The sequence below is a fragment of the Scyliorhinus torazame genome, chromosome 14 (genome assembly GCF_047496885.1).
Source record: "Scyliorhinus torazame isolate Kashiwa2021f chromosome 14, sScyTor2.1, whole genome shotgun sequence".
Lineage (NCBI taxonomy): Eukaryota > Metazoa > Chordata > Chondrichthyes > Carcharhiniformes > Scyliorhinidae > Scyliorhinus > Scyliorhinus torazame.
The window spans coordinates 36,644,807-36,658,857 of NC_092720.1; the positions used below are offsets into that span (position 1 = coordinate 36,644,807).

At 52.4% G+C, this 14,051-nt stretch overlaps 1 protein-coding gene across 3 annotated transcripts in view; it reads right to left on the reverse strand.

The window, feature by feature from the left end:
* The window catches only part of dner (delta/notch-like EGF repeat containing), a 384,518-nt gene extending 371,844 nt beyond the window's left edge, over positions 1-12,674 (reverse strand). The window contains exon 1 of one of the 3 annotated variants that reach the window (XM_072473932.1): positions 12,573-12,674. In XM_072473932.1, the coding sequence (XP_072330033.1) occupies positions 12,573-12,611 (39 nt within the window). In that variant the 5' untranslated portion in view covers positions 12,612-12,674. Of the gene's footprint in view, positions 1-2,481; positions 2,782-12,572 lie in introns of those variants that run through there. The other 2 variants (XM_072473930.1, XM_072473929.1) reach the window with 2 other exon arrangements.
* Between the last annotated feature and the right edge of the window lie 1,377 nt (positions 12,675-14,051).

Genomic DNA, 14,051 nt, shown 5'->3' on the forward strand with positions numbered 1-14,051 from the left:
ACACTCATTGACTCCTCACACATTCCCTCACTCCCTACACTCTCACTTCCAAACACTCCCTCCCACCCCTACTCCCCAGACTTACTCACTCCCCATACCCTCACTCCCCACACCCCCCTCCCTGCCCTCACTCCCTCCTTCCCTTCACTCCCACATTCCCTCACTCCCCACACACTCCCCTCATTCACTCACTCCCCACACACTCACTTCCCCCACACACTCACTCCCTCCCACACTCACTCCCCACACTCACTCATTCCCCACACTCACTCCCCACACCACTCCCCAAACTCACACCCTCCCCACACTCAATCCCCACACTCACATCCCCACACTCACACCCATTCTCCACACTCACTCCCCACACTCACTCGCTCCCCACACTCCCTCCCCACACTCCCTCTCAACACCCACCCACTCCCCACACTCATTCACTCCTCACACTCACTCACTCCCTACACTCACACCCCACACTCACTCCCTCCCCAAACTCACTCACTCCCCACACTCTCTCCCCGCACTCAGTCAATCCCGACACTCACTCCCTCCCCACTCACTCCCTCCCACACTCACACCCTCCTCACACTTACTCACTCCCCACACTCACTCACTCTGCACACTCACTCCCTCTCCACACCCACTCACTCCCCACACTCATTCACTCCCCACACTCCCTCTCCACACCCACTCACTCCCCACACTCACTCATTCTCCACACTCACTCCCTACACTCACTCGCTCCCCACACTCCCTCCCCACACTCCCTCTCAACACCCACCCACTCCCCACACTCATTCACTCCTCACACTCTACCACTCCCTACACTCACACCCCACACTCACTCCTCCCCAAACTCACTCACTCCCCACACTCTCTCCCGCACTCAGTCAATCCCCACACTCACTCCCTCCCCACTCTATCCCTCCCCACACTCACACCCTCCTCACACTTACTCACTCCCCACACTCACTCACTCCGCACACTCACTCCCTCTCCACACTCACTCCCTCCCCACACTCATTCACTCCCCACACTCCCTCTCCACACCCACTCACTCCCCACACTCACTCCTTCCCCACACTCACTCCCTCCCCACTCACTCCCTCACCACACTCACACCCTCCCCACACTCACTCATTCCCCACACTCACTCACTCCCCACACTCACTCACTCCTCAAGCTCACTCACTCCCCCCCAAGACTCTCACCCTCCCCACACTCACTCCCCACACACACTCATCCCACACTTACTCTCTCCCCACACTCACTCCCCACACTCACTCTCTCCCCACACTCACTCCCCACACTCACTCTCTCCCCACACTCACCCCACACTCACTCCCCACTCCCCACACTCACTCATGCCCCACACTCACTCACTCCCTCCCCACACTCACACCCTCCCCACACTCACACCCTCCCCACACTCACTCACTCCCCACACTCACTCACTCCCCACACTCAGTCACACCCCACACTCACTCACACCCCACACTCACTCACTCCCCACACACTCCCTCCCCACACTCACTCCCTCCCCACACACCCTCCCCACACTCACTCCCCACACTCACTCACTCCCAACACTCACTCCCCACACACACTCCCCACACTCACTCACTCCCCACACTCACTCACTCCTCAAGCTCACTCACTCCCCCCCAAGACTCTCACCCTCCCCACACTCACTCCCCACACACACTCACCCCACACTTACTCTCTCCCCACACTCACCCCACACTTACTCTCTCCCCACACTCACTCCCCACACTCAATCTCTCCCCTCACTCACTCCCCACTCCCCACACTCACTCATGCCCCACACTCACTCCCTCCACACACTCACTCACTCCCCACACTCACTCACTCCTCAAGCTCACTCACTCCCCACACTCACTCCCTCCCCACACTCACTCCCCACACTCACTCACTCCCCTCACTCCCTCCCTCCCTTCACTCACTCCCCACTCCCCACACTCACTCATGCCCCACACTCACTCCCTCCCCACACTCACTCACTCCCCACACTCACTCACTCCTCAAGCTCACTCACTCCCCACACTCACTCCCTCCCCACACTCACTCCCCACACTCACTCACTCCCCTCACTCCCTCCCTCCCTTCACTCACTCCCCACTCCCTCCCTCCCACCGGGAAGAAGCTGCTAGCTCCGGGTTTAGCCTGTGTGAGCCGCGGGAATTGTCCCCGGGGCAGCAGGGAGCCGGCTGTCTGACAACAAACCCGCAGCTTCACCTCGGTCTGTGCGGGGAGGCAGGTCCGTCCCTAAACAAATGGGCAATGGGCTACTGGGGGACAGGTAGGAAAACACTCCGACTGGGACAGGCAGCGGAACACACGGGGCAGAGGCAATGCCCTGGACCCCCCACCCCCTGGCTGCTAACAGTCCGCACCCCTTAGACTCTCCCCCCCCCCCCCCCCCGACACACACTGTCCCATCACAGGGGTGCCCCTCACTCTTACCTGGCAATGTTGTCCCGCGAATCCAGGGGCACAGGTACAGTTGTAGGCTGCCAGCTGCCCTGGCAAAGTTACACACGTCCCATTGTTGAGGCAGGGCTGCCTGGCACACGGGCTGAGGGGGCTGGCAGATAGGGCAGACAGGGTGCCCAGGAGCAGCAAGAGAGGTGGCATCTCAGGAAGGGGGAGGGTGGTGTGTGTGGATGGGTAGGGGGGGGGGGGGTGGTTGGACTGGTGAGGGGCTGGGCAGCCGGGCTGAGCTATTTGGCTCGCTTGCTGTAATGTTGGTGCCTCTGGTTGGACGAGGGGGGGGGGGGGGGGGGGGGGGGGGCGGTAAGGCTGGGCTGGAGTTGGGGTGTGCGGCTGGTAGGGGGGTAAGGATGGTCTGGGGGGGGGGGGGGTTAAGGCTTGGAGGGGGGTAAGGCTGGGAGGTAACAAGGCTGGGCTAGGGGGGTAAAGCTGGGGGGGGTAAGAATGGGAGGGGGGTAAGGCTGGGCTCGGGGGGTAAGGCTGGGAGGGGGTAAGGCTGGGCTAGGGGGGTAAGGCTGGGAGGGGGTAAGGCTGGGCTAGGGGGTAAGGCTGGGAGGGGGTAAGGCTGGGAGGGGGTAAGGCTGGGCAGGGGGGTAAGGCTGGGCAGGGGGGTAAGGCCGGACTAGGGGGGTAAGGCTGGGCTAGGGGGTACGGCTGGGAGGGGGGTAAGGCTGGGCTAGAGGGGTAAGGCTGGGAGGGGGTAAGGCTGGGCTAGGGGGGTACGGCTGGGAGGGGGGTAAGGCTGGGCTAGGGGGTAAGGCTGGTAGGGGGTAAGGGTTTCGTCTGCAGGCTCCCACTTCACCCTCCGTCTCTGTGGGTAACCTGACTCCTGGGCACACTGACAGACCGCGGCTGCAGTGCAGGAAGAGAGTCTGAGCTGGATTTCTAGTGACGACAGGTTGACGAGAGGCTGAATCCTTACGGGATCAACCTACTTTCGGCACTCTCACATCCAGCCAGCCGGCCGGCCCCAATTCTTTCACTGATTATTTTTCTCTCTCCTCTCCGGCTATATATATATCTATAAATGTGTGACGCGCAGAGAAGAAGGTTCCGTGTGAGAGGCAGGAGCCGGGCTGTGTGTACAGCTCACCCAGTGATGGATGCCATCCCCGTTGGACTGAACATGGCAGCAGCTTACTCCAGACTGGTGTTAAAAGAGGGAGGGCTGAGTTTCAGATAACCGTGACCGGGAAATTCTCCCCCCCCCCCCTTTTATTCTCCAGCATTTCAAACAGCAACCTCCCCCCCCCCCCCGACCAGCCACATTGACCCAGTCAATTATTATCCAGAGAGGAGATCATTTAAAGTTAGTGGTCAAAATGTTACAGAAAGCTAACAGTCCCATTCACTGGCTCCACAAACCCCCTTCATCCCCACTCTTGGCTTTGTTCCAGAGAGTTATGTTAGGGGAATATTGTCCTGAAGTGACCCTCCCATCATTTGCAAAGGGATTTTGATTTTTTTTTTTGTGGCATGTCAACTAATATGGGTTTTATTTAGCCTGGGGTTCAAGGTTGCTGTGATCTGCGAGCTCCACAGCAGAGGGGCATGTGCCAATATCCTCAGAGGCCAAGCCTCTTCCTTGTCAGGGGTATCACTGGCAATGCGAATTTGCCACCAAGGTCAGGGCAAACCATTCAGATTACAGTGGGCTAACCATTTAAATTGCTCTTTGTTTCAAATGCTGTGTCATCACTATCATTGAGGTATTGTCAGAATAAATCACAGAAAAGATATAAGGTCATAAAGATGTCAATCAAGCAAAGTCAACAGCTGTCTTCAAGTGTGTAAACAAAACTCCCAAAGAGTTCATTCAGAGTGGTGCTCTCTGCTGAGACCACTGCTGACTTTGTTTAATTTACATCTTTATGAAGTTATCATTTTTCTGTGATCTCATTTGTCAATGTCTCAAAGTTTATCTACACAAGATGAAGAGGTGTGAGGTGCTTAAAATTTCTGTTATTGGTCCTTTAATAGCCTGCTTGATTGGCACATTTTATAGAGTAGTAAATCAGTTCCTTCAATAATTATGAATGAGTGCTTTTTGTCTCAGTTTCACACTTGCTGTTATTACTATAGGCTTCATTGATTCTGTACATAGTGTACACTGAGTGAATGGGCATGGATAGGCCCATGAAGGACAAAGTATCCATTAGGCATGTGGGATTTGAGTTGGCATGGAGGGTATGATGGGCCATTTGGGGTTGGTAAGGTTTATGACGAGGGATAAGTTGGCATGGAAGGTATAAGGGACCATGAGGAGTGAGGGCCCGAGGGCCTAAAATGTATCCGAACAACTGGGACAAAGACCAAGAAAACCAAAGTGAGCATTTTAACTCGACGGCTTCAGCACCCAGCTACCCCTTTGGCCACTTCCAATCTGCTTCTGGGGTCAGTGGGCCGAACTGCATCCTGAAACCCTTCCCTCACCCCCCACCAGAGCAAAGAGGTGGGACATTTTCTACTGTGGTGAGTACCGCAAGCTGCAAAATGTCCTGACAAACTGCCTGCTTCATTTGGGCAAATCTGGGCCCAGGCGCTGATTGGATGGGACATGATCTACCCAGACCCACCCTGTTTCTAAACATTTGGGGCATGAGAGGCCTATTGCTTTGGGTAGGATCAGGGGCGTGTAACTCATTTCCTAAACAACTGTCAAGGATGACAACTAGTGAAAGACGTAAAGTGCAGAGTGTGAGATTTAGATGGCTATTCTGGAGATTGTACTCATCTATCTATTCATGTATGAAAGGTTTTTTAGAACATCCTCAGCTTAATTAGCTTGGTTGGGTAGGGTCCATTGCTAACTCTATGCAACCTGTGGAAATAATGTACTTGACGGGCCAATTGACCAATTAACTGTCCACCTTGCTGAAGAGTTCTGGGAAAGGGAGAGGGCACCTGAGAAAATGCTGAGGGATTGAAAGTGGTTTATAACATCGGATTCCTGAATTAGACAATGGTCCAATGAGAAGCAACTAAAAAGGAAGGGCGGTGAAATAAATTGGAAAAAAAACAACAGAGTAGAGTTGAATGAACAAGATTCTTCTTTTCCCAGGCTATTGAGATGGATACCATGTAAACAAAGGCTCTGTAGCACAATCAATCACTCACGAGACGAGATGAGAAGGAATCAATTGATGGCTTTATTACGCTGACTTGTTCCCCAGCAGCACAGTTACAGAATGCGGCTGCTGGGAGAACCCGGGCTCTTATACTCCGCCTTACTGGGTGGAGCCAGTAGGCGGCTGATCCAATTGGGACCCGGCGTCTATCCACCAATAGCCTCTCGGCATCACAGGGTACCGTAATACCCCTAATGCATACCACCACATTCACCCCTTGTTAAAAAAGAACCCGGCAGGGGTAGTGGGCCGTATGGTGGTAGGGGTTTACAGAATCGGTACCTGGGATTCCACTAACACAGCGGCTATGCTCCGATATCAAACTACGAGCATTGTTTACAATGCCGCTTTTACTGGGCAACTGAATTATTTACAGAGGCATTTCTTGCTTTGTTATAATGATTCGATGAGTCGAATGGGTGCCGTGGTCGTCCTCCCCGATCGTCTCAGCCCCGGCGGTGATGCAGGCGCTGGCTCGGGCACCGTCGTCTCTGGGAGCGTAGTGATGTCTCTTCCTGCTTCACTACCCCTAGGTGGGGCCGATGGAAGGACCGATCCACCTGGGAAGGGGGCGGCTGTGGGGCACGCCTGTGGGAGGGAGGGGGTGATTGGTGTTGGGTGGGTGTGTGTAGATACGGCGGCCGCCAGGTCCCGCAGAGAGACCATGTCCTGTGGGCCGTCGGGGTACGCCATGTAGGCGTACTGAGGGTTCGCGTGGAGGAGGTGAACCCTCTCGACCAATGGGCCCAATTTGTGTACCCGCACATGTTTTCGGAGCAGGATGGGTCCCGGGGCTGCCAGCCAGGTCAGGTGTGACGTTCCGGAGGAGGACTTCCTAGGGAAGACAAGGAGGCGTTCGTGAGGTGTTTGATTTGTTGTGGTACACAGCAGCGACTGGATGGAGTGAAGGGCGTCCGGGAGGACTTCCTGCCAGCGGGGGACTGGGAGATTTCTGGACCGTATGGCCAGCAGGATAGTCTTCCAGACCTTTCCGTTCTCCCTCTCTACCTGTCCGTTACCCCGGGGATTGTAACTGGTCGCCCTGCTCGAGGCAATGCCCTTGCTGAGCAGGAATTGACGCAGTTCGTCGCTCATGAAGGAGGACCCCCTATCGCTATGTATGTAGGCGGGGAAACCGAACAGTGTAAAGGTGGTGCAGAGGGCTTTAATGGCCGTGGCCGCGGTCATGTCGGGGCAGGGGATGGCGAATGGGAAATGGGAGTACTCGTCAACCACGTTCAGGAAGTACGTGTTGCGGTCGGTGGAGGGGAGGGGGCCTTTGAAGTCCAGACTGAGGCGTTCAAAGGGACGGGAAGCCTTTATCAGGTGCGCTTTATCTGGCCTGTAGAAGTGCGGCTTGCACTCTGCGCAGATTTGGCAGTTCGCGGTGGCTGTTCTGACCTCCTCGATGGAGTAGGGCAGGTTGCGGGTCTTCACGAAGTGATAGAACCGAGTGACCCCCGGGTGGCAGAGGTCCTCATGGAGGGTTCGGAGGCGGTCCACTTGTGCGTTGGCACATGTGCCGCGGGATAGGGCATCAGGAGGCTCGTTTAGCTTCCCGGGACGATACAAGATCTCATAGTTATAGGTGGAGAGTTCGATCCTCCACCTCAAGATCTTGTAGTTCTTGATCTTGCCCCGCTGTGCATTATCGAACATGAAGGCAACAGACCGTTGGTCAGTGAGGAGAGTGAATCTCCTGCTGGCCAGGTAATGCCTCCAATGTCGCACAGCTTCCACTATAGCCTGGGCCTCATTTTCCACTGAGGAGTGGCGGATTTCTGAGGCATGGAGGGTGCGTGAGAAAAAGGCCACGGGTCTGCCCGCTTGGTTGAGGGTGGCTGCCAGAGCTACGTCGGACGCGTCGCTCTCGACTTGGAAGGGGAGGGACTCATCGATGGCGTGCATCGTGGCCTTTGCGGAATCCGCTTTGATGCGGCTGAAGGCCTGTCGGACCTCTGTTGACAGGGGAAAGACAGTGGACTGAATTAGTGGACGGGCCTTGTCCGCGTAGTTGGGGACCCACTGGGAGTAATAAGAGAAAAAGCCCAGGCAGCGTTTCAGGGCCTTGGAGCAGAGAGGGGGGGGGGAACTCCATAAGGGGGCGCATGTGTTCCAGGTCTGGTCCTATAACTCCGTTTCGCACTACGTAGCCGAGGATGGCTAGACGGTCGGTGCTAAACACGCATTTCTCCCTGTTGTATGTGAGATTCAGGGCGTTTGCGGTCTGGAGGAATTTGCGGAGATTGGCGTCGTGGCCCTGTTGGTCGTGGCCGCAGATGGTGACGTTATCGAGATACGGAAACGTGGCCCGCAAACCGTACCGGTCAACCATGCGGTCCATCTCCCGTTGGAAGACCGAGACCCCATTAGTGACGCCGAATGGAACCCTTAAAAAGTGATAGAGCCGCCCATCTGCTTCAAAAGCAGTGTATTTGCAGTCGCTCGGGCGGATGGCGAGCGGGTGATAGGCGGACTTAAGGTCCACCGTGGAAAAGACCTTGTACTGTGCAATCCGATTGACCATGTCGGATATGCGGGGGAGAGGGTACGCATCCAGCTGCATGTATCTATTGATGGTTTGACTATAGTCTATGACCATCCTCTGCTTCTCCCCGGTCTTCACAGCTACCAGCTGAGCTCTCCAGGGACTATTGCTGGCCTGGATTATGCCTTCCCTCAGCAGCCGTTGGACTTCTGACAGGATAAAGGTTCGGTCCTGGGCGCTGTACCGTCTGCTCCTAGTGGCGATGGGTTTGCCATCCAGGGTGAGGTTCGCAAACAGGAAAGGCGGGTTGACCTCGAGGGTCGTGAGGCCGCAGATAGTGAATGGGGTATAGGGCCGCCAAATTGAAACGTTAAAATCTGGAGGTTGCACTGGAAATCCAACCCCATAAGTGTGGCAGCGCAGAGGTGGGGAAGAACGTAAAGCCAATAGTTCTTGAACTCCCTCCCCTGCACCGTGAGGTTCGCGATGCAGAACCCTTTGATCTCTACAGAATGGGATCCAGCTGCCAGGAAAATCTTTTGATTACTCGGGTGGATCGGAAGGGAACAGCGTCTTACCGTATCGGGATGCATAAAACTCTCCGTGCTCCCAGAGTCGATCAGGCAGGGCGTCTCATACCCGTTTATGAATACCGTCGTTGTTGCCGTTTGGAGCATTCGGGGCCGCGACTGGTTCAAGGTCACCGAAGCCAGTTGCTGTTGCTGCATGGGGGCGTTTTCCTCAGGGCCGTGGGGGCCATCCATCCCGGGGTCCTTAGCCGTCAGCCAAGACGGCGGCGTCCACAGGTCGCACACGGTCGGGGGTGGACAAAATGGCGCCGCCCATTGATCGTACGTGGCCGGAGGAGCACCAAATGGCAGCGCCCATCCCTCCCGCATGGAGTCCGGGACCCAAGATGGCGGCGCCCGGTGGCCGCACATGGGTCATTGGAGGGGTTGAGGTTGGGGTCCTGGTTCTTCCCCGGAGATTGCGGCGACCCCCCGGGCCTGGCACACTGCTACAAAGTGACCCTTTTTGCCGCATCCTTTACAGAGGGCTGAGCGGGCCGGGCAGCGCAGTCGGGGGTGTTTCGCTTGCCCACAAAAGTAGCAGCGGGGCCCACCCGGGTGATCTGGCGCTCTGGCAGCACAGGTCTGCGGAGGAGCGGGGGGGTGCCGGGGGTTTGGTCACACGGGGGTCCAAGGTGCTCAAGGGGCTGCTGCGCGGTCAAGGGCGTAGGCACGGGCGTTCTGCGATGCCACATCGAACGAGGCAGCGAGGGCCCGTGCCTCCTTGAGGCCTAGTGAGTCTCTTTCCAGCAATCGCTGGCGAATTTGGGATGAAAACATACCTGCCACGAAAGCATCCCGAATCAGTAGCTCCGTATGTTCATTAGCCGGAACCGGTGGGCAGTTGCAATTTCTCCCCAGTATTAGCAGCGCACTGTAGAATTCGTCCAGCAATTCCCCGGGGATTTGCCGTCTCATCGCGAGCTGGTGGCATGCGTAAACCTGGTTGACGGGCCGAACATAGAGTCCTCTCAGCATGGCGAGCGCCGCCTGGTAATCATCCGCATCCTCTGTGAGAGTGTAGATTTCCGGGCTCACCCTGGAATGCAGGACCAGCATTTTCTGGTCTTCTGTAGGTATGCAGGTGGCCATTCGGAGGTATCCTTCAAAACACGCTAACCAGTGTTTAAAAGTGGCCGCTGGGTTTGCCGCGTGGGGGCTGATTCGCAGTTACTCCGGAGTGATTCGGAGGTCCATGTTCTTTAAAGTCTGCGTAATAAATTGTAGCACAATCAATCACTCACGCGACGAGATGAGAAGGAGTCAATCGATGGCTTTATTACACAGACTTGTTCCCCAGCAGCACAGTTGCAGAATGCAGCTGCTGGGAGAACCCGGGCTCTTATACTCCGCCTTACTGGGTGGAGCCAGTAGGCGGCTGATCCAATCGGGACCTGGTGTCTATCCACCAATAGCCTCTCGGCATCCCAGGGTACCGTAATACCCCTAATGCATACCATCACAGGCTCCAAAAAGTTTAAGTCAATGTTTCCATTAATTTATGGATACCCCAGCCTCCTGCTGCGAACAAATATTGGTGTCTGATTTCAAACTTAACCATCAATGACACAGAAAGTCTTTATATAGCACCTTTATTGTAGTACAGCACACATCAAGGCATGCGACAGGAATGTTAACAGGGTTTTGATAACGATCCACATAAAGAGATCACATAAGGCTCATCACTACCTTCTCAAGGCCAACTCGGGATGGGAAATAAATACTGGCCTTGCCAGCAATGCTCACTTGCCCATGAATGAATAAAAATTATTAAGACCGATGACCAAAAGGTTAGTCATGGAATCATAGGCTCCAAGGAGCAGCTCAAAATAGATGAGATCTGTTGCGAGTCAAAGAGATTTAGGGAGGGCAATCCAAAGACTAGGGCCTATGCAGCTGCAGGCCTGGCCACCAAATGATAGTGGGATTAAAATAGGAGGTGTGAATGGCCCAGAATTGGGGGAGTGCAGAGATCTCGGTCAGTTGCAGGCTGCAAGACACTACAGAGATAGAGGGCCAAATTTTACAGGGGGGGCATACTCCCCACCGCACCCAGTTAGGTTGGCCGGCAGCTCTCTAAGGTAGGATATCCTCCCACATGAGGGACGGAAGTCCCACCTGCAGCCACTTAATGCTCATTCAAGATGTGATGGCTGCGGGGCACATGGAATCATAGATTATCATAGAATTTACAGTGCAGAAGGAGGCCATTCGGCCCATCGAGTCTGCACAGGCTCTTGGAAAGAGCACCCTACCCAAGGTCAACACCCCATCCTATCCCCATAACCCAGTAACTCCACCCAAGACTAAGGGCAATTTTGGACACTAAGGGCAATTTATCATGGCCAATCCACCTAACCTGCACATCTTTGGACTATGGGAGGAAACCGGAGCACACGGAGGAAACCCACGCACGGGGAGGATGTGCAGACTCCGCACAGACAGTGACCCAAGCCGGAATCGAACCTGGGACCCTGGAGCTGTGAAGCAATTGTGCTATCCACAATGCTACCGTGCTGCATTCCCCCACCAACTGTTTGGGTAGCAGGAAGTGAGACATCCGAAAAATTCAGGCCTTGAAATCTGCTGAATATTTAGCCTCCTCTTTGTTATCCCAGGACACGTCTGCCCGAGAAGACGGCGATGAAAATGCCAGATATTGTGCTTTCACTTATATTCTTTTTTGCCCACCTTTCTTTCACGATTCTTCCATGCACGTCTCAATGATTGGTTTCTTAAGATATGCCAGTGCCACTCATTGTTCATAGCCGGTTCAAAATTTGGTGGGGTTGCCTTATACCTCACGTTACTTATCTCAAGACTGTGCCACAATGCTCTGCTGATTCCATAGCAACTCAAGGTTTGCCCTTGGTTTTCAATTGCCTTTTTTTGACAAATAAATGTCTGTTAGTAAACCTTTATGTCCCTGTCTCTCAGCTTACAGTTTAATGTGCTTCAGTGATCATTAAAGTTTCCTTATTTATTGAAGTTTCTCTTGTTCGGGGTTTAATACAGGTTTTCCCATTATATTAGATTGCTGTTTGGAGAATCACTTAAAGTAAGTCCTACTTTATGATTGAGAAGCTGACAAAGAATTAGATTTGCATTTCAAACCTTACAGATAGATTGATTTTGAGGTCATACAAGATGGTATGCAGTATTTGTGACATACCCTGCGTAATTAGATTTTATTGTGAATGGCAAGAAGAATATTTAAAGGAGGAGCCAGTGATGACACTTATGCCTTGTGAGGTAGACAAGCAGAAGGAATAACATTTTGTTAGTGAAATAATTCAATATTGCCACAATCGCATAATATTGACTCTTCCATAAAACACAAATTCATCTTTTCTGACAAGGTTGTTTGAACCATTTCATCAAAACGTTTTCATTATTCTAAGTCCCAAGGAGAGGCGGTTCCAAAATTTAGGATAAGAATGTGACATGCGAAATAAAACAGTGTAAATTTTAAAAAAACTGGATCCATTGTAATGTATGATTGGTTCAGTCAATACCAGAACATAATGTGAGTCATACCATTATCAGCATCAAATACAACGAGCATCTGATCTATACAGTAAACGGAACACAGATTGAACTGTGACACAAGTGTCAAACTGATGTGTCTGGAAGAAAATCAGTCCAAATCAGAAATAAATCCCCCCCAACTCCAATTTATAAGCTGGCACTGAAAGGAAGAGACATAGGCGCTCAAAACGTTCATTCTGTTCATTTCCCCACAAATGCTGCTGGACCGGCTCAGCCTTTCCAGCATTTTGTTTTTATATTTATAACTAAAAAGGGAGGCTGTGTACCATAGCAAATTAACAGACTGCCCTTTCACTTCGAAGAGCTAGGCTCAACTCCAACTCGACTTACGGGGATGGAGCTCTTCTCTCTACTGGCTGTAAAATCCATCGTCAATGAAGCTGGGCAGTCTCAGACGAGCTTCTAGCGGATATGAATCAAGAACATCAAAATGCTGACTAATTTGCAGTAAATTAGGCATATCACTCAGGGAATACGGTTATGGGAAATGGAAAATTGCCACGCTGATGCGAGAGTGGATTCCCTTCCGAGGTTATGGTTATGGAACATTATTTTGTTTTTCAACGTTGACTCAGTGATGCGACTATTATCTCCGGGCAATGGGTTGAAGTCCCACACTGGAGGCTTAAGCACATCATCTTTGCTCCAGTGCGGTGGTGAAGGAATGCTGCTATGCAACAGTGACTCTGTTTTGGATGAAATGTTAAACTGTGGCTCTGCCTGTCCTCTTGATGTGAAACATCTCACACTGTTGCTGCTTGTATCTATACCGTACAAGGAGACCTACCATCACAGTACGTCACATTCGTCTGTCTTGCTTCATACACTGTAGCTCATCCGCAACCGTTGTGGTATCCGTCATCCCAAAATGCCCAGATACCTATGTCGACCCCTCTTTCTGCTGCCCTTCACTTTGCCCTCTTGTTACAGATGCCTGGTTAGTTCGCAACAGTGACTAAGAGACTGGACCAGATGCCATTAAGTTGTAATGCAGTGCGGAAAGATTGCTTCGTTCCAGGAGCGATACAATAAGAAATCGGGCTTGGTTATTTTTTTTAAACAAACTTTATTACAATGAAAGAAAAGAAAACAATATTTAAACTTTTACTTCAGCTCTAACACTAACTGATTACATAGTTGTTTAATCCTTAACATACTAGTTCCCATTAAACATCACTTTAAATAACCATGTCACTTACACAGACAGGCCAAGGTAATACTTGCATTTACAAAGCGTTTTTTCTTCTGTTCGAGACATTTGTTCAGAACCCTTTTCAAAGCCTTTCTTGGTAGAAACTTTCAGGACCTCTCTGGTTAATTTCCACAGTAACTGTTCAGAACAGCTTTCTTTCTTTCTTTCTCTCTCTCAGCTCCGCCCAGCCCCTCAAACAAAGGTCCTCTCAGGTTTCCAGACTTGAACCTATTATCGTTATCTTGGCTGATTACCCACTCCCGCTTATACAAAAGAACAGAGCTATGCCATTTATATGCAACTAACCTTCCATTGATAGGCTTCCATCAGACTCTGTGATGGGCTAATGGCTGTTCAAAAAAAGGTTGTCCCAAATGACAATGGATCTTGAGTGGATCATCCTGCCTGAACAGGGGCATCCTGATGGCATATCCCTCAGACTTTGCTTCTAGCAGTCTTTTCCCTCAATCTGTTTAACCCTCAACTTCATTGCAGTGTTAAATTGCCTGCTACATCTTGGACCCCAATTCTGGACCCACGTTCTGAATATCTCCCAATTATGACACTCCAGAAGAGATCTCTGTAGCTTTTCAGCTCTGACCATGTGGCCAAAATGC